General features: G+C 44.9%; 1 protein-coding gene across 1 annotated transcript in view; it reads right to left on the reverse strand.

Annotated features, from left to right (window-relative positions):
* The window catches only part of LOC146197018 (uncharacterized), a 330,602-nt gene that overhangs the window by 62,499 nt on the left and 240,709 nt on the right, over nt 1–27,394 (reverse strand). The window contains exons 7-34 of the mRNA XM_084598725.1: nt 22,070–22,192; nt 20,234–20,488; nt 18,028–18,150; nt 17,134–17,256; nt 16,899–17,021; nt 16,049–16,168; nt 14,419–14,550; nt 13,767–13,886; nt 12,983–13,105; nt 11,792–12,061; nt 11,347–11,475; nt 10,885–10,992; nt 10,652–10,774; nt 10,398–10,526; nt 10,055–10,189; nt 9,350–9,607; nt 7,829–7,957; nt 7,596–7,733; nt 7,113–7,217; nt 6,222–6,335; nt 3,571–3,708; nt 3,389–3,469; nt 2,994–3,119; nt 2,513–2,635; nt 1,741–1,806; nt 1,514–1,624; nt 1,293–1,409; nt 801–926 (exon numbers count right to left, since the gene is read on the reverse strand). Coding sequence (XP_084454851.1) covers nt 801–926; nt 1,293–1,409; nt 1,514–1,624; nt 1,741–1,806; nt 2,513–2,635; nt 2,994–3,119; nt 3,389–3,469; nt 3,571–3,708; nt 6,222–6,335; nt 7,113–7,217; nt 7,596–7,733; nt 7,829–7,957; nt 9,350–9,607; nt 10,055–10,189; nt 10,398–10,526; nt 10,652–10,774; nt 10,885–10,992; nt 11,347–11,475; nt 11,792–12,061; nt 12,983–13,105; nt 13,767–13,886; nt 14,419–14,550; nt 16,049–16,168; nt 16,899–17,021; nt 17,134–17,256; nt 18,028–18,150; nt 20,234–20,488; nt 22,070–22,192 — 3,768 coding nt within the window. The remainder of the gene's footprint in view (nt 1–800; nt 927–1,292; nt 1,410–1,513; nt 1,625–1,740; nt 1,807–2,512; nt 2,636–2,993; nt 3,120–3,388; nt 3,470–3,570; nt 3,709–6,221; nt 6,336–7,112; nt 7,218–7,595; nt 7,734–7,828; nt 7,958–9,349; nt 9,608–10,054; nt 10,190–10,397; nt 10,527–10,651; nt 10,775–10,884; nt 10,993–11,346; nt 11,476–11,791; nt 12,062–12,982; nt 13,106–13,766; nt 13,887–14,418; nt 14,551–16,048; nt 16,169–16,898; nt 17,022–17,133; nt 17,257–18,027; nt 18,151–20,233; nt 20,489–22,069; nt 22,193–27,394) is intronic.

The raw sequence follows: 27,394 nt of genomic DNA on the forward strand, positions 1-27,394 counted from the left end.
CCAAGAAAAGTGTGCCCTTTCGAAAGCACTACAAACAAATCCCAGCAATAACTCCTGAAGGCCTGATGCTGACGATCGATGACTACAGTGACAAGAACTGCACATAACAAAATTGCATCCTTTGCTAGGCCCATTGCCCATAGCAAGATAAGGTGCTTTCACACGCACACAAAAAAAAGCATGTTGTCACATGCATAAGCATCATGAATGCTGAGCTCTGTAGAAAGCAGCAAATATTGGCTAAAACTGCCAAGAAATAATTACACAAGTGTGTGAAGCAAAGCATAGAGTTGAGTGAATAAGAATCATAATTACTGAAATTTATGAACAGGACAACGTGCTTTTGTCATCGCACACCTGGTCGAAACGCGCAGTGCCAACAACTGGTTCAAATTAAACAGATATCAAATAACTATACACACCTTGCTAATAAAATATGACCTTAGTCTGCAACAACACAGGGGCGGTGCAATTATTGATTAAACAAATTTGTTAAGAGTAGGTATGCAGCCAAGAAGAGCTATACGATCTTGAATTACACTGAGAATCATGAAAAATGTGACTGAGCGGGCTGCTAAGGGGCAACATTTGTACCAGTAGAACAATACTAGATATGGCACATTTGCTCAATGCACATTGCTATGCGTAAAGCCCGAACATCTGGCTACATTAAATTGAAATATAATTTGTTCCTATTGCACTAATTAAGTCGAGTATCTTCAGAAAGACCCCAAAGTGGGCACTGCAGTATACTTAAGCATGAAAGACAGCAGCAAATGCAGAGCATGTACCATACTCACCATCGCACCGTGTGAAGGGGTTCCCTTGCAGACCTGCTGGGCAGCGACATTCCAGTCTGTCGCCCAGCTCGTGGCACTGAGCGTTCGTTCCACAGGTGAGAGCGGTACAGCGTGGCTTGTCTTGGGCTGAGAGAACATATAAAGGTGTCGCTCGGTAAAATGAGACAGGTAAAACATGTAATAAACATTTCCACTAGGCAAAGCACTAGGCATGACTGAAGGCAACGTTTTGTCATTTTGAGCTTCTGAATATCTTCTGACCCACAGCAGAATTTTGAGCAACAACTTATAAGTGTGACCACACATGTCTGTTTGTTGCATAAGGCAAGAAAATTTGGTGAGCATTACTGACGATTATTTGAAAACTGCAAGAAATATAAGCAATCAGCAGATAACCTAAATAAGCAAATATAGTCGCTATAGTGACAGCCGATTTTGTATGCTACGCGCGCAGGTGTAAGTGAGGCGCAGTGAAACTTAACGACCACTCACTGCAGCCGGTGTAGGGGTTTCCAAACAGCCCAGGGTTGCAAACACACTTGTTGGGTACAGCATACATGCAGTGCGCTCCGACTCCACATCCGGGGGAACACGCAGGTGGCAAGACCGCTGCAGGTAAACGCAGAAACAACAGTGTCTTCAACTTGCTACTCACTCAGTCTTTGAAAAAGCCCATTCTCGCAGATGTACGAGATTCATTTAAACTTGCTTACGCGGAACACACATGACTTCAGAGTTGCCCAGGAAGTACGGTAGACAGACACAGCTGCCCGTTTGCTGGTCACAGCGTGCCCCAACGCCGCACTGAACATTCTCGCATCGATCTGGTGAAAAGCGAAGAAAAATTGCGTCAATATTTGGACTCTTAACTGGGAATCGATGTGATAAATGGTACGGTGCAAACGTTCGTCGACAGAAGTTGAGAGGAAGGTCAACTAACCTATGCAGTAGCCAGCAACACAATCCTGCCCTTTCGGGCAAGGCCTAGATTCCGAGCAGTGAGTGTCTATGTAGGGGGAAAAGAAAGACAAAATTGCACGTTTAGTAGTTCTGAATAGAGCAGACTGAGTGAAATTGAACAGTGCCATTGCAAGACGTGATGAGGCGATTCACTCAGCTGTTACTTAAGTGAATTTTTCATATTAGTTCCTCATCTCGTCAGCTTTTTTAAAAAACAACATGATTAAGAGGACTTTTAAAAGCAGGAAAAGAAAGTGCTAATTACTACAAGCATATATGGAAGTCTGTTGAACAGCCTTGGAACCTGTTTTATTACCCAGTAAAGCCATCTCACAGAAAAGGCTATAACTTATAATTGAAGGAACTAACTAACTAATAAATAAACTATGCTGTGCCTTTATATGTGCCTGGAGTAGTTTAAGATTCAACGTTTATGTCGCACAACACTATCTCAGTTACATACAGATAACTGCCACATTCATTACTGCTGAGCTGCTTGAAACAGTTGTTCTTGCATTGCCAGGTTCCATATTTGAAAGCCAGATTTCACCATCATGCTCTTGGGGTTCAGCCATGAAATGAGCAAGATAGTCGCTTCTCAGCCGTCAGTCCTGTCCTCAACTTTTCACAAAAAAGTAATTTTTTCCCGCAAAACAGAGATGACATTTTCCATCCAGTCGGCATTGCCAACGTGGTATATACTGGAAAGTGCTGCACATCAGCAATGAACTCGTAGCCAAGCCAAACCGTACCGGGTGAGCATTCTCCTCCTTCCCATGGGTTCCCACGGAATCCTTCGAAGCATTTGCAGACACCCTCATTTCTTGAGTTTACAATGCAGTGCGCATTGTTGCCGCACCACACCTTGGAGCACGCTGAAAGGAAAAGACGCAAGAAAAAAGTTTTGAGTGAATTTTGCACAAATATGCAAAAGGCAACACGCAAAGTTCTTTAAAGTTATACAGTAATAAATTAAATACCTTTTGACAAACAATGCACGCTAAAATTTTTATTATACCAGCATGCTCCTGTATATATTAAAGGCATCTTTTTTGTCACGATACCATGGGGGAAATGCCAGTCCTATAGATGTCCCCAAGTCAAATGGTACTGTTCACTGTCGCTATGTACACTCGTGACAGAAATCACTTGCTTTGCATTTTTAAGCACAGGATATTGCAGTCCTGTGGTCTCCTGAAACGCATGTGGAGATTAATGTGCTTAGCCACTTACGTGATAGACAGCCTTGCTCAAGGTCGTAGGGATCACCTTCGTAGCCAGGTCGGCACCAACACGTTGGTTTGTGATCCTTGGGTTCGCAGTAGGCGTTTGGACCGCACTCTGATGTCACGCAAGGATCTGCACAACAGCAAAAGAAAAGAGAAAGGTGAGATTACAAGCAAAAATATCTTTATTTGCTACGCATGAAATGTAAAAAAAAAATTTATATGCCAGCACATTCTTTACGCAGCTTAAACAAAGTTTATAATTAGCTCTTCGCAGGTACTTTTTTTGTATACAGGTCTAGCGAAACTTAAATTTAAACATCATGCTTGAACTCGTAATTATCATAGCCATTTAGCAGTGCCAAAGAAATATGTTGCTGAGAGGACATGAAAGAGACTCACCGAAACAAGTTCCACCCTTTGCTTCGCACACGGCATTTCGAGGACACTGGTCGTCCGACCTGCAGGCAGCTGATCCTTGGCCTGCAAAGAAAGAAGGCCACTCTTTTAGCAATCTGAGCCTGTGACAAAATATACAACAGCACAAAAATGGAAAACGGTAAAAAGGAGATCGTTCAACATACATCCAGCTCCGAATGGATCTCCTGTGGTTCCTGGTGGACACTCGCACTGGAAGCCACCAATGATGTTGATGCAGATGGCTCCGACTCCACACGGGCCATTTGGGTCGATCGGAAGGTTCGACGTACATTCGTTCACATCTGCACAGACAGCATATATTGAGGCTTTAGTCCCAGCAACATAAAGGTATTAAAAAGAGTTCCATAAATGTGAACAAATTTGCAGTTTCCTTGAGTTTTGCATTATTGAGCACCGGGTATATCACTCTGAAGCTGGCCTTATAGTTTCTTTGAACACCTTCTCTACTCCTGCAACATGCTACACCCAGATGAAGACAAGTCCCCTTGTGGAAAAGTTGGTTTGGTTTGTGAATCGAGGCTCCCCCTCTGTTGTTGGGCGCTCTTTCATGCTACTTCTAAGTATTTAAAGTTCAAAACAATAGCTTGGTGTTCGAAGAATGAGACGTGGAAGAGATGCCCTTTGGCAAAGCCATCTACAATTCAATTGTCACATGAATGATGCAGGTACCCCAAAAGTAAAAGTTAGCACAGCTCTGTGGAAAAACTGCTGTCCGGGCTGATGAGGTGAACATTAAAACTGCAACACTGGTCATCTGGATATACCATATGCACCCAAGCTATGTGCATGAACATCTGCTTGTAGAGCATACCATGAAAAAAAAATGTCCATTTACCTGCCCCGTTTTACTTTTGGAGTGCCTGTAATAACGAATATGAAATGTCGCAGACTGCTTTTACAAATGGCAAATATGCACTTTTTTTTTTCTTTATTAGTTTTTTAATGTGAAAGCATTACTTCGCTATGTTCACAGATTTCTGTCTGCAGACCGTGTCCGCAAACTGCATCAGCAAAATCGTGCCTGAAGCAGTTGTCAGTAATTGAGAAGCGGTAGAGGTTAATGAGTGATGTCAATTGATAAAGGGTGACGTAATGTTGCGTCCGAAAAAATAATTAGGCGAATAAGTTAGTTCGGTAAATAATTACAGGCAAAAAAGTTGTTCACAGCAGTTGTGAGTAATTGAGAAGTGGTAGAGGTTAATGAGTAGTGTCAATTGATAGAGGGTGATGTAATGTGTGCGAAAAAATAACTAGGCCAATAAGTTAAATAATGTGCAATAACACCGATGTTTGGGCCAGTTGGTAATGATCCATATTGAAACCCATTCGCAGCACGAATAAAACAACGACATGAAGAAAACACGCACGACAGGACGAATGCTGCACTTCCAACTAAAGTTTATTATGAAAAAACCAAGCTTAAGTACAGAGCTACTATCACCTTCTGACAGTCAAACATGTGTGTCTAAAAAAGCAACTTCATTATCACAATCTTAAGAAAGTTGCCAAAAGATATGATGTAAATGTGGTCTTTTCTGCTCCGAGTAAGCTTTCAAAAATTTGTCCTATGATGGTGAGAAAAGAAAAGCCGATTTGTTCGATCAAGCACCACCTTTGGTTCACTCGGTGCACTACTAAGATAGTGTACAGCATTCCACTCACCTGTAATCGTGTGTACATAGGTCAAACGGGACGCTGTTTTAATCAGAGAGCAAAAGAACACCACGATCAGGTGAAAGAAGGAAAAGGCAGCAATCTCGCAATTCACTGCCGAGACTGTAAGTGCAAACCCATTTTTCGGAAAACTAAGTTTCTTGGGCGGGGAAGAGATCAGGTAGAAAGAGAAATAATTGAGGCATTTCACATCAGAAAAGCAGGCGATCAATGTGTCAGCATCCCATCCCTCTATCTACATGATAATGAAGTTGCTTTTTTAGACACACATGTTTGACTGTCAGAAGGTGATAGTAGCTCTGTACTTAAGCTTGGTTTTTTCATAATAAACTTTAGTTGGAAGTGCAGCATTCGTCCTGTCGTGCGTGTTTTCTTCATGTCGTTGTTTTATTCGTGCTGCGAATGGGTTTCAATATGGACCAATAAGTTAATTAGGTAATTAATTTGAGGCAAAAATCTAAAAGTAAAGGCGAAAATGATCTCATTAGCCAATGGCTTGGTGCCACATTTGAATGTATCAAATACTAAAACAGTTAATTAAATCAGTCAATTAAGGTGAAGTCTGGCAACCTGAAGTCGAGCCAGAAAAGGGCATAGGAAGGGATTGGAGCGCAATTCGAAAGTACCAAAAGCTAAAGTAGGTAATTAAGGCAGTCAATTAGGGTGATGTCAAGAATGTAATGTCACGCAACCAGAAGTAGAGCTGAAAAAGGGCTAGGGAAAGGAATGGCGCGCAATTTGAACGTACCAAAGACTAAAATTGGTAAACAAGAAGTGAATTAATGTGACGTAGAGGATGTGACGTCACGCAACTGGAAGTAGAGCTGAAAAAGGGCATAGGAAGAGATTGGCATGCAATTCGGGAGTACCAAAGACTAAAATGGGTAAACAAGAAGTGAATTAAGCAACTAGAAGCAATCAGAAGCAACCAACACCAGCATCCGTGCTTTCGCATTACTCCAATGCAGATTCTGCAGTGCTCTTTAATTTTTTGCACCAATAATATTGTGAAGATGGAGATGCTATCTGAACACCAATCTTTTCAGTATTTCGATAATTATGTTGCAGTTGTTCAGGGGAGGCAAGCAATGGCGTCAGATAGGGAGAAAAGGAGTCTTACCCCAGCAGCCAGTCTGCGGGTTTCCAGTACATCCAGGGTTACACTGACACTGCGGTCCCGATGGCGTGAGGGCACAAGTCGCATACTGGCCGCACTGAATCCAAGCACAAGGATCTGCATGGTCAGAGAGATTGCCAATGGATGATGTTCACTTCGCTGTCTGACCTGTCCAGTCTAACAAGTCTAGTTCAAACCCCTGAAAGCATGACTAGAACCAAATTAAATCTGAACGGTTTCAACTTCCAGTCAAGTCCAGCTGTGTTTTTAGGAGGGCTGACTGGTCGTTTTTGACCGGACCAGCAGTAGACAATGCCTTTAACACTGCTCGAAAAAAACGCTATTAACAGTGCCACAGGCACATATTTTGTCAACACTGCTATTCCTCTACATTTGGCCTTTTCCCCTTCTCTCTTGTTCTATGTGCCTACATACACTAGAGTGTGAAGGCGCATAAAAAGGCCTCGCACATTGCACAGTGGTTTTTGAGATCAATCACAAGACACCCTGACGTATATCTTTTAAGAATATATGTCCACGAACGTACTCTGCTTTCGTACAAACGATCAGTCAGTGGTGGTGTCGTCTTGTTTCAATGGTGCAACAAGACTGCTTCTATAGCACCAAAAACTACCCAGGACAGAGAGAGATTGAATAAAGCAATAAAAGAATCTACTGTGAATGCTTCAGGAGACTATTATATGCACATTTACTAAGCTTGACTCTGTCATTCTTGAAAAACACCTGTTATGCTTATTATATTATGGCACCCTAACTTGTGCCTTGAAAAATGTGTTATTTACTGCAATGCACTAAACTGAAGTGCAAATACCTTCAGAAAACACATTGAGCTGGAAAGCAAAGACAGGTAACGATAAAAATGAGAATGCTCACCTTTGCAAGTGTCACCTTCTAAGATGTACGGAGGAAGACACTGACACTGTCCACGAACACACTTTTCATTCGACGGGCAGTCGGGATCATTCCGGCAGCGTATGCCTGAGGAGGAAAGAAAAAAAAGAATATTTGAAAAAATGTAATGCTTGACGTGCAGGAGCACAAGTGACATAGGTGGTTTACACATGATAACGATTAAAGAAATACGATCATGATTTTTTTTCTATATATAATGTACATTGTTTATTGCACATCGTTGTTTTGCCTGTCGTGAATTGAAATTAATAATTTGCACTGTGACATATGTTACAAATATGTTTCGCTTTTTGGTATTTCTTCTTTGCAGTGCTGTTGAGTTTCTACTTGCTTATTTTTAATTTTTTTTGATATGACAAGAAGTACAACAAAAAAATCTATGCTTTCCATTGGGTGCTACAAGGTATTCATTACAGTAGCCCGCAGAAAAGTATGATAACTTACGAATGGGGGAGCAGCCCTGTCGTGGATTTCCTGTGTACCCTGGGGCACAGAGACACTGGTAGTTTCCAAGTGCATCTCGGCACTGGGCATTGGCCCCACATGGTGACCATTCGCTGATTTCTTCGCACTCGTTGATGTCTGAAAGGTCAATATAGCGATACGTCAACTTCAAGTAACAGCTGGTACACAAAAAACGCACAGGCAGCATTAGTGTTGAAGCCACAGTGACTTACTTCGGCAAAACCCAGTGGCCTCGAGAGTGAACCCTTTGGGGCAGATGCAGAAACCGTAGCTCGGCCCGGTGAAAACACACTCCTGGTTCTCTGGGCATGGGTTCGTAGTCGAGCAGTTTCGGCTCACCACTGAGCAGAAAATAGCAACGAAAGTTCTCGTTAGAACAATGACCCTTGTTTCTGAAATTCAAATGCAATTCTCTTTGCAGGCAATAGTTTTTGTGTCCTGCCCAAATTTAATTTTTGTTTTCTTTATGCCCTATGCTATCATCATCAGAACTTTTGCGTCTTCTCTTAAACCCCAGCTGCCTGCAGGGAATAATCGGTCTACCCTCAGATGCCTGTCGCAATTTTCTAGCATTTCGATTCCTTCATAAACCTCTTGAAACAAACAGGTCTTATGCATTTTTCATAAACCGGGGTGCACAGAAATGTATCTTTGTGTATGCCTTGTAATTCAATAAACGTTCAAATCCTGCCAACAAGCTTTAATCAGTGTGATGAAAATTTATATTAGGAATACAGTCAGACATCAGACAATGCTGAGCAAAAGTAATGCCTTCTTGTACACCTTGAGAAGAAGTCAGAAAGGCACATCCAATCACACTTTCACTTAAGTATATGTGTTATTGAAGGTCACCAAGCAAATTTTTGAGCCGCTAATCTCAAACAACCTATCCAAACTAAACCATACTTTTCAACGCCATTTGAGGTACACACGTGCTACTATTGCACCACTGTTGAAGTATTTATGTTTTTTGTTCTCGATGTGCCCAAGCATAGGGATATTCCTATGCAAACTTATGTTTTCTGACCTGTCACTTCAGACAGTCCGGTGGTGTTACAATTATTATGCAGCAAAAGATATGCTTCCTCATGCACTGTGATCTCTGTAGCACTTTTTTTTTTCGAACTGAGGCAACAGCTGGTCAGCAAACCATATAATGTATATACAGAGGTTCCATACATGCACTGCAGGATTTAGGCTAGTACACAACTGCTAACTCCATTATGGTCAGATATAACTTAAGTCTGCAGTAAACGACACACACACTTCCTCTGCGACAGAAAGTGATCTGTTGTTACGGCTTTCCGGTTACTCAAATAACAAAGTCAGAGCAAATTAAAAGCCCAAGAATTCTGATGCCTCTCGCTTGTTTGGGATCGTCTAACTGTAAAAAGTGATTCCATTTATTACTCAGTGAAGTAATGCACAGGCCACATATTAATGCCCATAATTAGCAACTACTGTCCCTTTTTTTCTAAGTTGTATCCTACTATAGTAATTTTTCACAACCTATAGATTTGTTTGTGATGCTTAGGGCACAAGTCTGACGAATAAGTGTGTTCATAACATAGGCTTAAAGAAGTTGAAGGCATCACCTACGTAGAAAAATGATAGGCGTTTTGTCTTTAGTTCAGAACGTTAATTTGCTGACACGACTACTTTGGCACGCGCTAGCATAAATACTGGGGGTGAAGTGACTTCCCCAGACTGAAGGTGGGAAGGCGTGCACTTACTGATGCAGTACTCTCCCTCCCGAACAAAGGGGTGCTTGCAACCGCACACCCCCTTTTGGTAACGGTCCTTGACGCAAACAGTGTTTCCAGGGCACTGGCTGTCCTTCTGACACTCAATCTCCTCCGGGTAGCAGACGGAGTACGGGTCGCCCACATGGCCACGGGGACACTGGCAGAGGTAGCTGCCCTCCAAGTTCATGCAGAAGGCGTTCAAGCCACACGGAGAGCTTGCCTTGAACTCCGAGCACTCGTTAATATCTGGACAGAAGAAGAGATGAAATGGCATATTTGAGCCATAGCCTGATTTTTTTTCTGCAAAAACGTTCTAGTACAGAGTGTGGACGTGCCCAAAGTTTCAGTGTCCACATTGTAAAGGTTGCATCGAGAGATGGTGCAGTCTGCACTAAATGCAGAGAAAAGCAATAAAGCACGAACCTTAAGAATGTCTGTGCAATGACATGATCACTGTGACAAAATAAAGCACGAAAAAAAAAATAATAAAGCAGCAGACCCATGCTGCTTTGAGAAAAGTTATGACAAAATCGTACAAGAACTTGATAAATAATTTCGCAGAAAACAAATACAAAATCCTACCGGACCCAATCAGTTCCAAGTGTTTCAAAAGACACCGAAAAATTTTACTTGAGACAAGCACAGAACACAGAAGCTACATTAAAACCATCACCTTAATTGATTATCACTCACCTCTGCATCGAGCGATAGATGTGTCATAAGTGAAGCCCCGACGGCACACACACTGACTGCGTCCATCCACTGATATGCACTCCTCGTGTGGTGGACAAGGGCGAGCAGTTGAACAGCCATGGATGACTTGTTGCTCTGTAAAAATGTGCAGTTTTTTTTTACAGACGAATTTTATTGTTGAGAACAAAAATTTTATTCTGTGAAAAAAAAAAAAAAAAAGAAAGCATGTGATGTACCAATATAGCATACAAGCTGCGTTTACTATAAACCAGGCTAGTGTTAAAGCCACATACTGTGTGCAATGAGTGAGAAAAAAAAAAAAGACGAAGCCAAAGGGCCTCACCTTTTGCCAAGCACCCTCTGAAAGGGTCACCTTCAAATCCATGCGGACAGACACATTCAAACTTCCCAGGCAAGTTTCGGCAAAGGGCGCCGTGACCACAAGGATTGCTTCCAGAACACTCATCGATGTCTGCATAGAAGAAATTCATAACATTTCACCAACATGAAAACACAATCTAAAAATGCACCCAGAGCGAGCAGTAGAATAAAGAAAATTGATTGCGGCAGCTAAAGAAAGCGAAGCAAAATGCTTACCAACGCAACCAGGCAGGCTGTTACTTTGACCAGTGAAGCCATGTGCACAAACGCAAATTGGCTGCCCAACGTGATCAAGCTGGCATTTGGCATGAGCACCACAGAAGATATCTTCACAAGGATCTGTCGAAGAAACAGTGGGAACGTGTGCATGTGTAGAAACCTCTAGGAATTAGAAGACAATGAGGCTTCTCAACGAGAGGAGAATGAATGCAGCATGAATATCAACGTACGTTGGCATTCACTTCCATAGTTGGGCGAAGGGCAGTAGCACTGACGGTCTCTGCAGACTGCATGGCCTAGGCAGGTATCATCTCGTTCACACTGGACAACTTGAACACCTGAAGGAGTGAATGCCAAAATAGAGAGCATTCGAACGACTATAACACTAGCTTCGATGCAAGCATAACAAAAACAGATGAACGGGCTTTCAATATCTGCTGTCCTTTATATGCCATCCAGTGCAAGCAGTCCTAATTAATTCTCAGTTTATTATGCATGACACTGATGTTAAACAATGAGGCAAGCATCAGATTGCCAAACAAGCAATGTTTGAGATCATTCACCTCATTAATTGGCGTACTGGCAGCTACAAACTGTGACATATTCATCGGTTGTTGAGCAGCAATCAAAGAAGCATCGTGAATAATTATGTAACTTTAGATGCAGCAGTCACAGCTATGTGGTATTCTTACATCGAACAGTTGGGTCTCCAGAGGTTCCTGGTGGACACCTGCAGTGGTAGCTCCCAGGCGTGTTTGTGCATATGGCAGATATTCCACATTTTCCGTTTGGTCCAAACGTCTGTGCACACTCGTTGATGTCTGGAAGGTGAGGTTAGATCACATTCATATGCTTAGTAACACTATTTTACCACTTATATAAATACGTCACAAAACATGAGCTCGTTCACATTAAAAAAAAAAAATATGGCCTTGGTTTGATTGTAGTAGCATATGCGCCACTACAAAGAAGCCAAATCGGGGAGATGACACCAATAGCTATCGATATAAAGCTTTAAAAAAGTGTCAGACTGTGAAGCTAGCTGACAGTTATGCTTGATGCAACATATATGGCACTTTTGATGTCACATGCAAGCTTCTCTCTCCTCTGTACGCAGGTGCACATGAGTGTACTAACCGTGACAGCGGACGCGTCCGTTGCCCGAGTACCCGGGCGGGCAGGAGCAAGTAAAGCTGCCCAATGTATTGGCACAAAGGGCGCCCTGTCCGCACAGACCCGAAGGTCCCAGCAGCCGGTCGCACTCGTTGACATCCTCGCAGAACCGGAACGGGTCCCCAGTGAAGCCCGGTGGACAGGAGCAGCGATAGCTGCCCGGTGTGTTGCTACACAGCGCCCCCTGGCCACACAGACCCGATGGGCCGTGGTGTACGCCACATTCGTCGACATCTGGGCATAGTCGGGAAAAGAGTCATAGGTGTTACATGTGTACACGCATAATGAGAAGCTGTTGTCATCGGTAGGGTGGACAGTATGGCCACACGGATTTTTGTACAACCTTACTCAAAAAATGAATGCAATATCAAGAGGCTACTCTAGCAATTCTGGCACTCCTGGAGACTAAAGAGGACTTGTTACCTCCCAGAGTTTTTGGAATGCAATGCGAAATGAGCACCAAAAGCCGAAAAACAACCGTGATGATCGATGCACTTATATGATTATAAGCTATGCGTGCCCCTCTCTCCAGAGGCTGCTCCATGCTTGTCCTTGTAAAAGTTACCTACGGCCCTAAAATAGGCACCGTTAAAGGGTAAGACATGGAGTCTTGGCTAGCCTACTGAAGGGGACGAAAAAGCATACAAAAGGCAACGGAAAGAGCAGCAGCAGACTTCTTATTTCATACAAGATTTCTGCACCCTAATTAACATTATTGGACTGAGTATCCAGTCTCAGCACAAGAGGATGCATAGTCCCCAATTAAGTCAGCAATCAGTTCAGGTGGGATAAAAAAAGAAGTTGAATGAGCTGACAAAGGCTCACAGTGAAACGTGAAAAAAAAGGCATTAAGCAGCCGGCATGCTTTCTTCGTGCATTGTCTTGAGCGCACCTGCTTTTTCTTTGCCACTTTTTTATACTCCATTGGAATACTGTGAGTACTATGATTCCCTGCTGATGTGTGATATATATGATGCTCAAAAAATGGTGGTATTAGAAACAAAAAATTGCAGAGCACCACAAATAGCTGACTACCCAACTCTTAAGTTGCACCTCCATCTTCTAAGTTTCAAAAACAGGCCACAGGTAGCGCCTGAATTTCACGTCATATTTTTGTGCCCAGTAGAATTATGTGCCGTCCACACTCTGTCTCACCAATGCATCCGGCCCGGATGTTGGATGGGTTGAAAGTGAAGCCTACATCGCAGACGCACGCCGCCTCTTTACCATTGGCCTGGCAAGTGGCATGGCGGCCGCACTCCACCATCTCACAGGGTGCTGCATGGGTTACCGAGAGAGGCAAGGGGAAAGTCACAGTTATAATGTTTTGTAGGAGGGTATGCAGGTCTTATAATATGCACATATATATGTGCTCAACAGACCAGGTCCCAGCTCCGTTCCCACTAGTTTATTCTCTGAGAAAGTGAAAAACAAGGCCTGCGAATGCTTGCACCAGCTTAGGCGGGCCATTAAGTGCCCAACAGCGAAGGTAATCAAACCAATTACCACAAGCATAAGAGACAGGAGATGTGACAAAACAGAACATGCCTAGCTGAGATGTAGTTACTGCACCGCTTCGAAATGCAAGACAAGTGCTTGCTTTTGAGACATTGATTAATTCACACAGTAATTTCTGCTGCTGTCAAACTGCAGGTAACCTGCAGCAACCTATTGGGCACTAAAATTTAGGTTAACCTATTGTGCTGTTTCCAGTGTGTCAAATATTGCCACCTTTTTTGGCAATTAGGTTCATTTTGAATTAATTGCATGATGAACAAGAAATGAACTGCTCACTTGAGGGAATTATCACTTACTGATATTTTCAGAAAACATAAGGGCTCATTAATGGTGATTGTCAGTTCAACGACAACACTAGCACTAATTGTGGGTATGTACGCACATAATGGCATGGAAAAACAGGCATCAGGGGTACACTCACAGACGCATGCCTCTTTTGGATTTCCAATGAGGTGTTCAGGACAGTAGCAGCGGTAGGTTCCGTCAGCATTGGCGCACTTGGCGTTTTTGCCACAAGGATTGGCCAGACACTCGTTGATGTCTGTGTGGGCATACAAGTAAAACAAATAAGAGCTTACAACTTACTAGAAGCAGCTTCAGTTTCTGTGGACAGAGTCTGTTAATTTGCACGTGTCATGTTATAACACAGATATATTAATGTTACCTTACGGCAGAGCATCTATCTTTCTCTCTGGAATTACTCTACTGCCAGCTAAACTAAATTGACCTACATGCAGGCACAAGCATACAAAGCGTGAAATGATAGCGCAATTCCACACCATTACTTTGATCTGTAAGACTGATTCGCCCCACAGTCGATTATATATCATATTGTGCAAAAAATCTAAAATATGATTAAAACAACCTTGCTATAACAGATTGTAAGTAACAAAGACGTTCAACTGCAAATAAAAAAAAAACAATGGCCGCAATACAAAACAATTCGCTTAAAGGTGGTAGAATGAACACCAAACATATCACACAGAACAGGGCTCTGTGGCAGACATGGTGAGAGCGGGTGACAGCATCATCTGCACACGCGCTGTGTACTCATGTGACCGAAGCATGCTTACCTCGGCAACGACTCTGCGGTGACGGGTGGATCTTCTCGTAACCCGGTTTGCACTGACACAGGAATCCGCCTTCGGTGTTCACGCAGGCAGCATTGCGGCCGCAAGTTCCACGAGACAAGCACTCGTTGCGATCTGAAAGGAACAGGAGAGGAAAGATATTGTTTCTTATGAAACGGCGATAGAGCCAAGAATATATAAACACGTAAACAAAAGAATATATATTCGTGCTAACGTCCCGAGCATTAGTGTCCTGTTGGTTATCTTCAACAATCTTTCAGCCCACGAACGATCCTTTTCAAGCATTGCGCGTTTCTGTTGGCTTCACTGCGGCACATAAATACTGCAGTGAGCCGACTTATCAAACCCCTGAGGATGGGGAGTTATGAAGAACGCGACAAACCACCGTCCAGCTCCGAAAACTAAACACTTACAGAAAACAAAAATTACAATCTCGTTATCTTTATGATTAAATAAAAATGAGAAAGTATATGCGTAGTGAAATATGCAAAATTTACTCGATCCCAACCAAAGTAGATATGCAAGGCGTGCTGCGCGGTCAAAACAAGACTCATGAACATCGCAAACACGCGTGGCCTAAAAACAGTAAAAAAACAGCGCCACTTAAGTATTTGACTCTTGATCGCTCAGTAGAAGCCGAGGTCAAAAACAACGCCACCATGCCCACATAAAAAAAAAAAAAAAAAAAAAAAAGTGACCTGCACGTGGGCTCTGTCCTATGCACTTGTGCATGGCAGTGAAACAACCTTTGGCGAACGAAAGTTTGGGAAACTCTCGGTCTTTGAACGCAGTGGTTAGGACAACTATGAAATCAATTAAAATTAACGCTCATGTCACGATTCTTAGTATAAAAACTTGCGAACAGTTTGTTGAACGTTAAGCCTTTAACAGTCTCGCGTGCGCTGAAACCGGTCCATGCATGCGCCAGACGTGACGCGAGCGCGGCGCAGATATCTGTACAAGATGTCCGTACATGCCCTTGCGCTCAAAAGGGGGGTCCGGTTTGCAACAATAGGACCTCCTGGCTTTCCACTACTATTACCTTCGAGCTTCCCCTGCATCTTTTGTTCACGGCTCCAAGTCTTTTCAACTATCCCCTGCCCGTTCCTTTACGTATTGAAAGATTTTCAATCGAGCCGAGAGGGTGAGCGAGCCAGAACGATTGACATGGAGGTGCATGCCTCTGGGAGGTGATGCTAGACGCTCAGACACGTGCGTTTACGACTGAAAAGTGTCCATGGAACCGGGTCTTAGATAATACAATAAATTGCCTGTACAGTTTTTCGAAGAGTTAGGCTTGTTGGTTACTAACCGAGGCATTGCCGCATCAAGCGCCGCCCCCAATGGTCACAGCTGAGCTGTCTGATGCAAATACATGCGATTTCTACCAGCGTATTTGTGGCCAGAAGAATGCTTTGGAATAACACAAACGAAAGTGTTGTCTGGTAAATCAACTGGACGTTTTAGTGAGCTATCCATGACGCAGCTTTTCAGCCCAGGTACTATTGGTGAAGCTGCACCGAATTCGCTACATTCAGCTGCTGGCTCCTTCAAGCTGAACAATAAGCCGAGCGCAACGAAGGACAGCCCAGGGTCGCGCAGCCAATCTTACCGATGCATTCCTTCTGGTTGGGCGACACTTGGTAACCCTTCTTGCACTGGCAGAAGTTGTTGACGCACTCCGCGTTGGCCGTGCAGTCGTGGTATGTCGTGCACTCCACACCCACGATATCTGCGGATAAAGTGCGCATAAAGCAACAATTAAGGGACAAGGCGAGGTAAAAAAAAAATGTATATACAAAGAAGAACGCACGCGGAAATGTGCATCAAAAGAAAGAACACGTGTATTACCCCCCCCCCCCCTTTTTTTTTTTCTTCAAGAAATACCTTCGCCAACTTTTTTTTTCATCTTGGCGTCGAAACCTCGCTAACCTAAACAGCCTTTCACCGGGTTCTCAGTCAATCAACAGCGCGTTTACAGGGCATAACGGGCGATCGAAAAATACCGTTGCACATTTCTTGCCTTCCGGTACTAGATCGGCACTAGGCGAAGTATGCTGTTTATACCTACAATATCGCGCGAAGTGGCCGACGTCTACTAATGACAGAGCACACGAAACATGACGTTTCTCGCATGATTATCTCCGAAGTAATCACGTCACGCCATAAGAATACCGTGTTTTCTTGATGATTATTTTTTTATGATTTTTTTTTCCCCGGTTCAAATTTCTCCCCAACAAGCGAGGAACGTCGGAAAGTGCTTCTACGAAGTAACCGTCCCGCAAACGCTCCCATCTTTATCGATCGAGTAAAAATGTTATGAACACAATTGGTTTAAGAGTTTATATTACCATACTATTCTGGAGCCAGTCGTATATATGCGGGAAAGTTCGGCTGCCGAGACGGTAGAAAGCAGGCACCGAAATAAAGCGCGGAGTGTTACAGACCTCCCGGAAGCTCACCTCTTTCACAAGACTGGTAAGCGTTCCCGGTGTATCCCTTGGGGCACTCGCACCGGTAGCTGCCGGGGCTGTTGTAGCAGAGGCTTCCGATGGCGCAGGGATTCTGGGCACACTCGTCCACGTCTGCGCAGGTGTCGGAAAGAGTGAGCACACAAGTGAACACATATGTGCGCGACCGGCAACAGGGGGAATAACGAAGGAGTGAGTTAGATAGCGTGCACGTCTACATACGCACCGAGACACTGAATCCTTGGGTCTCCAGAGTAGCCCTCCTTGCAGGTGCAATGGTAAGACCCCACATCGTTAAGACAGAGTGCGTTCAGGCCGCAAGCCGTTGGTCGCGAACACTCGTCCAAGTCTGCGCCGCAACAGTGAGAGGAAAAAATGAGCAGACAATAACGGGTTTTCTTTTCACATTTTTTTTTTTTACATAAAAGTTAGCTCATGACGACGTTTAGACTTTAGCTTAGCACTAATTTTGGTCCTACTTCTTTATAATGATAGTTTCTTTTTTTTCCTTCGTACTTAAATTTCTTCTTCACTTGTGAAGAACTAAAGGTACGGTATTTTCTCAAGTCGAAGCGCCGACAAACACCTCGAAAATGAACTTTGCTTCAGTTAAATTACCTAGTAGACAAACGTCAGAGCAAATCCACCGAAAAAAAAAAAAAAATCTTGTGGATACGCTGCTTTCCGCTGCACGAACTACGAGCAGTGCACAATGCATACACAAAATAGGCATAATCGCATCCTTTCGTACCATGACTATTTTGTGTATGCATTGTCGTATCCTTTCGTACCATGGTGCCCCACCGGGGTGGTGCAGTGGTAAGACGCCCGACTACTGTGCCGGAGTACCCGGGTTCGAACCCGACCTCGGCGGCTGCGTTTCGATGGATGCGAAACGAAGAGGCGTCCGTGTGCTGTGCGATGTCAGCGCACGTTAAAGATCCCCAGGTGGTCGAAATTACTCCGTAGCCCTCCACTACGGCTCCTCTTTGTAGACTCTTTCCACTTTCAATCCCACGTTCATCCCTTCCCTTACGGCGCGGTGGTGGTGTCCACAGAAAACAAGTGATACAGTTACCGCGGCCTTCCGCTTCCTATAAATCAATCAGTTTTTTCGTACCATGGCATCCAGCCGATAGCTGCGCCTCGCCAATGTATCCAAGCTTGCAGCGACAGAAGTAGCTTCCCTCCGTGTTGGTACAGTCTGTGTTGGCGCCGCAAGCGTGTGGACACTCGTTGATGTCTGTAATGCAGGGGAAGACAAAGAAGGGGCACCGATATGTATACCGATACCTCATTAAGCGTTCTGCACATCGTAAAGGAGGCTAGCTGGTTTTTCCTAGTAGCCCACGATCGCAGAGCTCTGGAAGCCCTTCTTTATATTACAGTAAAAGAATTGTCATACAGAGCCTTTTCCAGCACATTCAAAGCGCACAACGTTAACATCCGGTCACGTGACATGACGTGAGGCCGCATTGCGATATCCCGGGTTGCGACAAAGTGTGTAGGTCTATAGGTTTTTGGCAGACAGCAGCAAAGTGGTAGCTCCGCCTGTTAAGTTTAAAACTGAACAAAATGCGTCGCTGGCGGTTACGGCAGAATAACGAATTAATACAGGTTAATTAGTGAACGGGATAAGCGTGTTTTAATCACAAGACGACAATGCGTGAAGGCGACACCTAATTAAGAAATAATAAAATATATATACTTCTAGCATTGAGTTTTAGAGCGCAGCTCTTATGCATGAGCAGCGTCGTCGTCGGCGCCGGTGTAACAGAGCGAGAGACACGAGCCACGAGAGAGACGCGAGTCAAAGAGGATTTCTCAGAAGAGCCATGAGCTCTTCTTAATAGAAACAAAACGTCAGCCTCGCTAATATGCTTTGAATTTTTAATATGTACATATAAATATCAGTATTCTCCTACTGCGTGCGTTAGTAATTACCCTTTTTTATTTTGGTTTTTCATATCTCCATTTCCTTCTCTATTCCCTAGCAATTATGTCTATTTATTTTTTTTGCGATGTAATTATACATCTCAAAATCTAATATCTCTGCACCCCGATTCTTGGCCGATCCCCATGTATGGGTATGTGCCATCAAATTAGAGGAGAACAACAACAACAACAGCTCTGCGCCGCTCGATTATCAGACACCCGAGACGGCCTGCCGGTCAGGGTGCGGGCCTTTTGCCGAGGCCGGCATTAACAGACGCCTTACACACACACAAGCACACACACATTCTCTCTCTGTCTATGGCTCCCTGCAACCGCGCTCTCCCCTCGCGTTCTCTTTCGACTAGTGAAAAAAGAAAGAAAAAAAAAAACCTAGATAGATGCACTCAGATTTCGAATTAGGGAATGTCATAATCGTCCTCAGAACCTTTTTACGCAAAATCTTTTCTTTAACCATCACTTTTATCTTACCATGACACACTCCCTCATCTCAAATTGTTTTCAGATAGGCACGCTAGTCCCCTGTCGCCCATGATTTAAACCAAAACGCAGACCTGACCCTCTTCTTCCTTTCAAACTTCCGTCTTGATCTGCGCGTAAACGTTTAGCCACCACCGCTGCTTCGAAAGAGGAGAACAGGGAAGATTGTAAAGGAGCTGAGAGGAAACAGTTTGCATCACTCGCTGCGTTCACTGCAGCTTCCACGAGGTTGGCGCTTCGTCCGCAAACAGCGGCGGCAGCACTGGCAGGAGGAGCAGGGACGCGACAGAACAAAAGAGGCGGCGAGTTCACACGCGCTTTCGCTTTCATCTTCTCGGGTGTCGCTTCCTCCAATTAACGCCGCAGGAATCCCTAGGCGAGCGCGGTGTGCTTTTTACTCTTAGTTTTACTTGCGAGCGTCATTTCCACTCTTTGTTCCCATTGTTTGTGCAACGCCATTCCGCCCGCAGACTGCGCAGCCTTGAGAGAGGCTCGCAATGCGCGGCGTCGTCTGCTACCAATTGTGCACAACAACGGCGTCGTCTGCTCCGAAGCATGAACGCTTGCGCATCACGCCGTAGATGGTTTGCTGTCGCGCCGCGTGCTTTTTGTTTGTATTCGCCCATGTCGGTCGACGCCCGAGTGAAGAGTTCTTTAACTGCACCAGCGACGATAACCGCCTTTACAATCTGGCTACCAGCGGCGAGATATTTTCTCTGTAGCACACATAAAAAAAAAAAAAAATCACAGGATTACACTTAGCTAAGCTTAAGAACTTAATGGCGAAAGGCCTGTCCTCCTTCTCTTCTTATTCATCATGGCTACATTATTCATCAATGGCTACGATTCTTTCCTTCGATTCACCCGCGCGGAGACATGCGTGGACCACTCACCCTGGCAGGCGATCTTCGGGTTCCCGGTGAATCCCGGCGGGCACTGGCAGTAGAAGCTTCCGGGCGCGTTGACGCACGTGGCTCTCGCGCCGCACGGGAATTGCGGGTCCAGGCACTCGTCCACGTCCACGCAACCGTGGTGGGCGCGTCCCGGCAGGGGCTTGTAGCCCGGCTGGCACTCGCACTCGAAGCCACCCGGAAGGTTGTGGCACACCGAGTTGGCACCGCACGGGTCGTTGCGGCACTCGTCCACGTCTACGTCGCCGCAATGGGAGTAGATGTCACAGACCGTTCGGCCTCCGCACACTCCATGAGCCGGACTAACAGCTTAGCCCACGCAAGGTTCGGTTATTCTACGGCGAGTGTAACTGTGCATGGCTGATGCCCATTTGCAGTTAGTGTGGATGGACATAATAGCTGCTTTAGGAATGATTTATAAACGCAGCATCACGGTTATTCCTGAAACAACTACCACTGGAGCATATGTTTAGCACATTACAGTTCAGTGCGTACATTGTCGTATAAAAAAGGATAAAAACTGGACTAACTGCACCACTTAGTTTTAGCGGCGAGCTAGTGAGCTAGGCAAGCTGGTGATTTCTTTTGAATGGATATGTGATAAGGAAGTAATTGTTAGTCTTTAAGAGAGTCTCGTCCGAAAGAGTGGCCACTGGGCCAATTTCGGTTCTTTGGGGCTCAGAGTACTCTAAATTAATGGTGGGTAAAATTGGACTAACTGCAGCAATTAGTCCTCTTGAGGAAATGGTAACCCACGAAAAGATGAGATGTGGCTGACGTTTACTTGCGAGTCTATTTCCCAAGAGAGTAATGGGAGGACCAGTGGCAACACAGTCACTAAACTACTGACCCCTACAGCATTTTTAGTCCTTTTTGGCTTGAAGTGTATGTGCCAATAAACTTTTGCGAGCTGTATAGCTGTTCAGTTTCTTCGTTCGCCTGCATTCTGGAAGAACAGCATGCACTGCCCCTGTGTCTTTAGCAAGGAATGAGAAAAGCAGCAGCCGTTTCCTCTTGTGAACTAAAGCATAGTGTTCAAGTTTCAGCGCTTCCCTGAATTCCCACAGAGGAATTTTGCGAATTTTATCGTTGCCGGCCTAGCAACTCTTCTGAGTTTTCTTCTTGTGCTTCCCAAAAATGGCAACAGTATACTTTCTGCCGTGCATGTAGTTCGTGACAGCGCATGCTCATTGAAATCAAAATTACAGATAATCTCGCACTATAACGAAGGAAAACCTGCCACATGCTTGCCTGACCTCAGTAGAATGCTGATATAGACACATCCACAGCCTTGGATGACAACAAAGAACATGTTTTTTCTCTCCGTATTCCTGCACTTCAAGAGATACATCTAATACAATCATTTGACACTGCTCCCCTGCGCATTCCATCATATGTCAGTTACGGAAAGTAATCTAGCGTGCAGTATACCACGTTACAGGTTTCATCTATCTTGAAATGTCGTTCACGACAAAGTGTCCAGACAAGAATACGAGTAATAATCTCCGGCAGTCATGGGTGATTTTGTAGTGCGTGTTGTTTGGCGACCGTAATTTTCGCTTATTCTTTCTTGCAGATACAGATAAAACAGTGCATGCAAAACAAACAATAACCCGTTTATAACGCTCTAAAAAAGAAAAAAAAAAACACGCTAAGAATATGTAATGCTATCCAAAGTGTTCTAGCGGTCGACGGCTGTGCCATCTGCAGCTCACTCTCAGCGAAAACATGCGGCACGTCCACTGAGTGCGCGGCCAGGGCGTGTGACGTTGTGCGCGTTAAGCGGTGACGAAACTGCGCGAGTAGATGTCCACTCACCGTGGCACTCGACCGTGGGGTCTCCGGTGAACCCGTCGGGGCAGACGCACGTGTAGCTTCCAGGAACATTGTGACATTCCGCGTGCAGGCCGCACGCGTTCGGATCTTGGCACTCGTCGATGTCTGGAAAAGTAATACACGATCGACAAATTAGACCTCCACACAGTCCAACTCAGAAAATAATGCATCTATTAGCATTCAGCGAAATATATTTAACAGTCAACTAAACTGTAGCGTACAACGCCGAGAGTGGACGATTTTATGTCGTTTTCAGACCTGGCTCCCGATTCTCCGGAGCAGAGCAACACCACAGACGTTGGAGGGTTTTTGTAAACGGCTGGCGCCCTTAGCAGATCGGAAAAGCGAAAAGTTACTCGATGATCCAGTTAGCTTCTCACAACGAAAGCAATGATTTCGCACATATAAACCGTTATGGCGTTCGCGACACCCTGACTAATCTAATCGATTTTAAGGCACGCGTGAATAACGAAAACGCTCTCAACAAGCTGTTCGCCATATAAACGGTACCGTAGTTGTAGAGTACTCTTACTAAACTGCGCCGTTATCACATGTAGAACGCTAAAGAAGAGCAAGTCCGTGCCGGCGACCACACACGGCGAAATTCCAAAGAGAAAAATACAACTTTCGCGCGCTAGGGTGACGCGCCAAGATATCCAGCGTACGCGCGATGAACAAGCGTGACTCCAGTTCTCAAAGCAACGCCATCACTGCGTCCACGAAAAAAAAAAAAAAAAAAAAAAAAGAAGAAGAAGAAGAAGAAGAAGAAGAAGAAGAAACGTCTAGAGATGGGCAACGACGAGACTGAGATAAGCCTCGCGTGCATAAGAGCGCGCGAAATCAGCAAAAAAAGGCGGACATACAGTGAGAATTGTCCTCTACCTCTTCTGCCAACCGAAATTCGCGCTCAAAAGCTCACGTGCATGCGACGCCGTGAATGTCACGATTTTGTAGTTTGCTTTGGTTTTCTCGTTTTTGTCGTCGATTCGTCTCTCTAGAGGAACGATATGACAGGCGCGAACAATGCGAGGAAAGCGGCGGGTTGCGAGCGTATCTAGCGACGGCGGTATCTTGCACAACAGAGCAATCTAGCTAGCTCCATTTGGCACGCAGCGGATATACAAGTTTGTGGAATGGTCGACTGTTGCAGAAGGGAGGGAGAGGGAGGGATCTTTTGTGCAAACACTTGTTGCATTCACAAGAGAACAATGCGTACTACATATGCACTGCTTTGCCGCGCTCTCGCGTTTCTGTTTAAAGTGTTTGCCTCTACGCATAGCCGCGAATGGTTTCGCCGTCCTTCCAGCGTCCTTGCACCGCACGCGTCGCTGACCGCGCATTCGTCACGGGAACAGCAGGGGGGGGGGGGGGGGGGGGGGGGGGGGGATCCGACGCTGCAGCAGTGAAACCGAGATGCGTAATCTGCTTTATATTTTTATTTTGCCAACTTGCAGCGGCATGCGCCGCTGCACCTTCCTTCGGTCGTTGTGCGACCACCAGAACCGGAGAAACCATCATTCTCCTGGCGTGAAGAGCTTCGCCTCTGCTGCCCGTACACTTACATGTACAGCTCGCGGAAAATCAATTTCTCCTGTTATGAAGCATATCGGATACGGCGACCGACTGAGTAATGGCGTACGTGGAGTCGCTTTGGAAAGTGCAAGGGGAACACAGGCGTAGAGTGTGCTGCGAGCATCTGGGGTGAGTGTACGGATGGGAAAAGGTGGGACGGGGGTAGGAGGGGGAGATCTAAGGCAGGGATGATGAAAAAAAAAAAAAAAAAAGGCTTATAATATAGATAATGATGTAAAGCAGAACAAGGCAAGTGTCTCGGGAACTTGCGGAGTCTACCAGAGATAAAATCTGCGAAATGATCTTTCGCCTGAGTTTATTAAAGATTCGTGTTATTCATTTTGGCAGGTCGAACCAAGCAAAGCACCGCGGATCGCAACGACTCAGTTGCAACAGCGAGTCGTGTTTCTTTCGTTACTTAGTTTGCGTCTTTAGATGTTCGAGCTGTCAGAGCGAATAAGGCTGAGTCGTGAGGTAAAAACAGAACCTGAAAAACACCTGTAGTTTCTTTCTCTCTCTCTCTCTCTCTCTTTTCACGCTTCGCTTCCTTGCACGTCGCACTCTGCCCTCATTCATTTTTATCTTTTTTTTTTCTTCTCTAGTGCGAACGTAGGCGGTTCTTAATGACCTTGAACGACACAAAAAAAAAGGGGGGGGGGGGGGGAAGCACGCTACTCCACCCATCGCAAATGCTGGCCTGTGCAATTTCGGAGCTAGAAAAAGATATCCCGCAGAAGCGAGAAAAAAAAAAAAAAGTATGACATTTTCCTGTATAGCTCCTCGTCCGCTTCAAATATTTTAGGTTAAAATAAAACAGCAAGAACGGTCAGGACCATACGGCCAATTTTCGACCGCTACAGTTAGGCACTTTGTTGGTCGTCTGCGGGTAAAAGAAGAAAATAACAGGGAGCCCGACAACGGTCTTGTCCGCGGCTCAAGGATGGGTGGAATTCCGAGAACACATTCCAACGAAAGAGAAAACAAAGAGAGGAAGAGCACACTGAGCCCAGGGAACTCTCGCAGCAGGTGTGGCCGTCAGGATGATATAGACGGTTCTGTACAGGTGTGCACGTCTGCGTAACAAAGAGCGAAGAGGCTACTCTTCTCGCTCCCGCCTTGCTCCCTTCTACACAGAGCCTTATTTATCGCTGTATTCCTCGAAGAGAAAAGGAACGGGATGGTGGCAGTCTGCACCAAACCGTCGCTGAGCAAGGAACGGGAGGAAGAACCGAAGCGTCTCAAGGATAAATGTCTAGACACGGTGTTCTTTTGTTCGCGCAGTTGCCGGCGTTGCTGTCAGCCGAGTTTCACTTTCTACGGCCTCCGCCGCTTGTGAAGGTCCATGCACACTTGCGAGTCACAAAAGCTACGCCACCGTTTTGGTCGAAAAGCGATAGTCGCGAATGGCCGCATTGGTCGAAAAGCGACAGTCGCAGGCCAGTCGCATGCTGCTGGAGTATGTTTTTTTTTTTTTTTTGCGAGTCGGAAACCGCCAGCCAATCAGAAGCGCAGCTGAAGTGAACGGATCTAGCTAATCCCTATTCTGGCTTCTCGTTGGGGTGTAAAATATCATCCTTAGAATATTCCAGGGACTATACTCTAGTGACTTGACTAAGTCTTTATTCACAAGTCTCGTTGCGAACGAAGCCGATTCGAGAACCCGCTCACAAGCGACAGCCAGTCGCGCGGCCTTTGGCAATCGCAAGTGTCAATAATCAGGCGACAGGAGCCGCGCGACTTTCACGAGCGTTCCAGTCTCATGCGTTTTCGTCAACAAAAAAATAAAAATAAAAGGGATGTTAAAGTGCCCTTAAGGGTTGATATAGCACAGCCGTATGGACATTATGCATTGTTGATAAATGATAGTCTTAATTAGTAAGGCTAATCAGTGGCGTAAGCAGTAAGGAAGTTAGTAGGGCGAACTAGTAGCGCTACTTAGTTGTGCTAATTAGTGGTCTTATTTAAACTAGGTGTTGCTGTAATATAATACGGTGCTGCTGTCCATTCGGGGTATGAGGCGTCTGTATAAAACCTCCCTACTATCACTGAACACTGGTGTAGAGGTGCTCAAGCTTGCAACCGAAAGGGCAGCAGTTTGATTCCTGTTCGGCCACTTTTTGTTTTCCGCAAGAGTATTGCTCTTACTGACGTGACGACGTGTCACGTCATCGTTGTGTTGAACAATCAGGAAACTCCTTTGTAACCACGGGATTTTCGGGGAAAACGTGCGCTCTAACGCTATCGCGTTATTCGAGTTTTCGAATAGGGGGACACTATCGTTTATTGGAATAGGGGAATAGCGGGGCGCGAGTGCGTATGATCAGAGATACATCCACATTTAGATATATGTGGCATTCATTAACTGGTGAAAGAGCCGCGCCGTGATTGAAAGAGAACGAATTTAATTCTACCGCTCTTGCGTCTCTGGAGTTTACCCCGACATAACCAAGAAAGCAACCGTATTCCTTCCGACGTTCCTTCCGACGCTTCAAAAATTAGTGTCTATACTTCTTTAAACTGAACGAAACGCCGTGACCTCGTACAGCGAGCACTTATTCTTGGCTGTTGACCGCCATTAATTAGTAAAGCAAGCACGGCGGGCGACTGGTTAGTTTTCGTTAATGCTAACACTAAATGCGGGTTGAACCTCCGTCCACTGAAGGCTTGAAGCTGAACGGTAGCATACAGTTGTGGAGGACTCGCTCCTTGCGATTTCTGTCTGTTCGATCTCGGCTGTCCAGCGAGAGACGGAGGATACTTATCACGCTTGACGGTTGGTTCTAGCAAAATTACACAGCATATTTGGTACAGATGTCACCTCTGCTGATGTCGTTATGTTTGCATACGCTCGCACAAGTTAAAGAGCAATGCGAAAGCAAAGGTGAGGCTATTCACCTTATAGAAACTAGAATACTCCCTTCCAGCATATTCACGTGTGCATATTTTCAAACTGCGTATATATACTGTTGACGACGGTTAGTTATGTGCAGTGTGAGTGGTTTGTGTCTCCAAGTTAACTTTCATGCGGCGTTTGCCATCGGAAATTTAAGCGTATATGCGAGCCTGCTGCGTAGTTAATAGAAACATGCAAGAATGCATGCGTAGCGGCAATATGAAGGAGAGAACATGATCAACGTTTCACAACAGCTACTTCATAAATATGATGGGGTACGGTGGCACAGTTTGTAGTAGTTTTCTTTTTACAAAATACTGGCATGTGCAGTTCACGAACAAAAAGAACAAATTCTCAAGCTCATACTTCTAATGCTCTAATAGAATGTTTCGACGAAGTCAAATATCTGGGCGTCACATTAACGGTGACATTGGACTGGACAAATCATACTCAAGCTATATGCGCTAAAGCATGTTGCCTTTTACACCTTTTTCGAGGAAATTTCAAGTATGCACCAAAAGCCCTGAAGGGAGCATTGTACCTCTCTAATACCAGGCCGGTGTTAGAATACGCGTATTCAGCTTGGGACTCCTTCACAAAAACTCTTGAATGGTTAGAGCATGTTCAAAAAAGAGCTGCCAGGTTTGTCACGGCTATCTACGACTTCAGAATTAGAGGTTCTCAAATGAGGGAAAGTCTAGGTTGGAAACTGCTCTCCGTATGCAGGAAAATCTTCCGATTAAAGCTTTTGAACAACATAATAACAACGGTAACACAGGAATCGATAGGAACACATATTTAAAACAACCTCATTATCAGCTGACGAGACTGGACAATTCCAA

The sequence above is a fragment of the Amblyomma maculatum genome, chromosome 3, assembly GCF_055883805.1.
Source record: "Amblyomma maculatum isolate TAMU_Amacu chromosome 3, ASM5588380v1, whole genome shotgun sequence".
NCBI classification, from domain to species: domain Eukaryota; kingdom Metazoa; phylum Arthropoda; class Arachnida; order Ixodida; family Ixodidae; genus Amblyomma; species Amblyomma maculatum.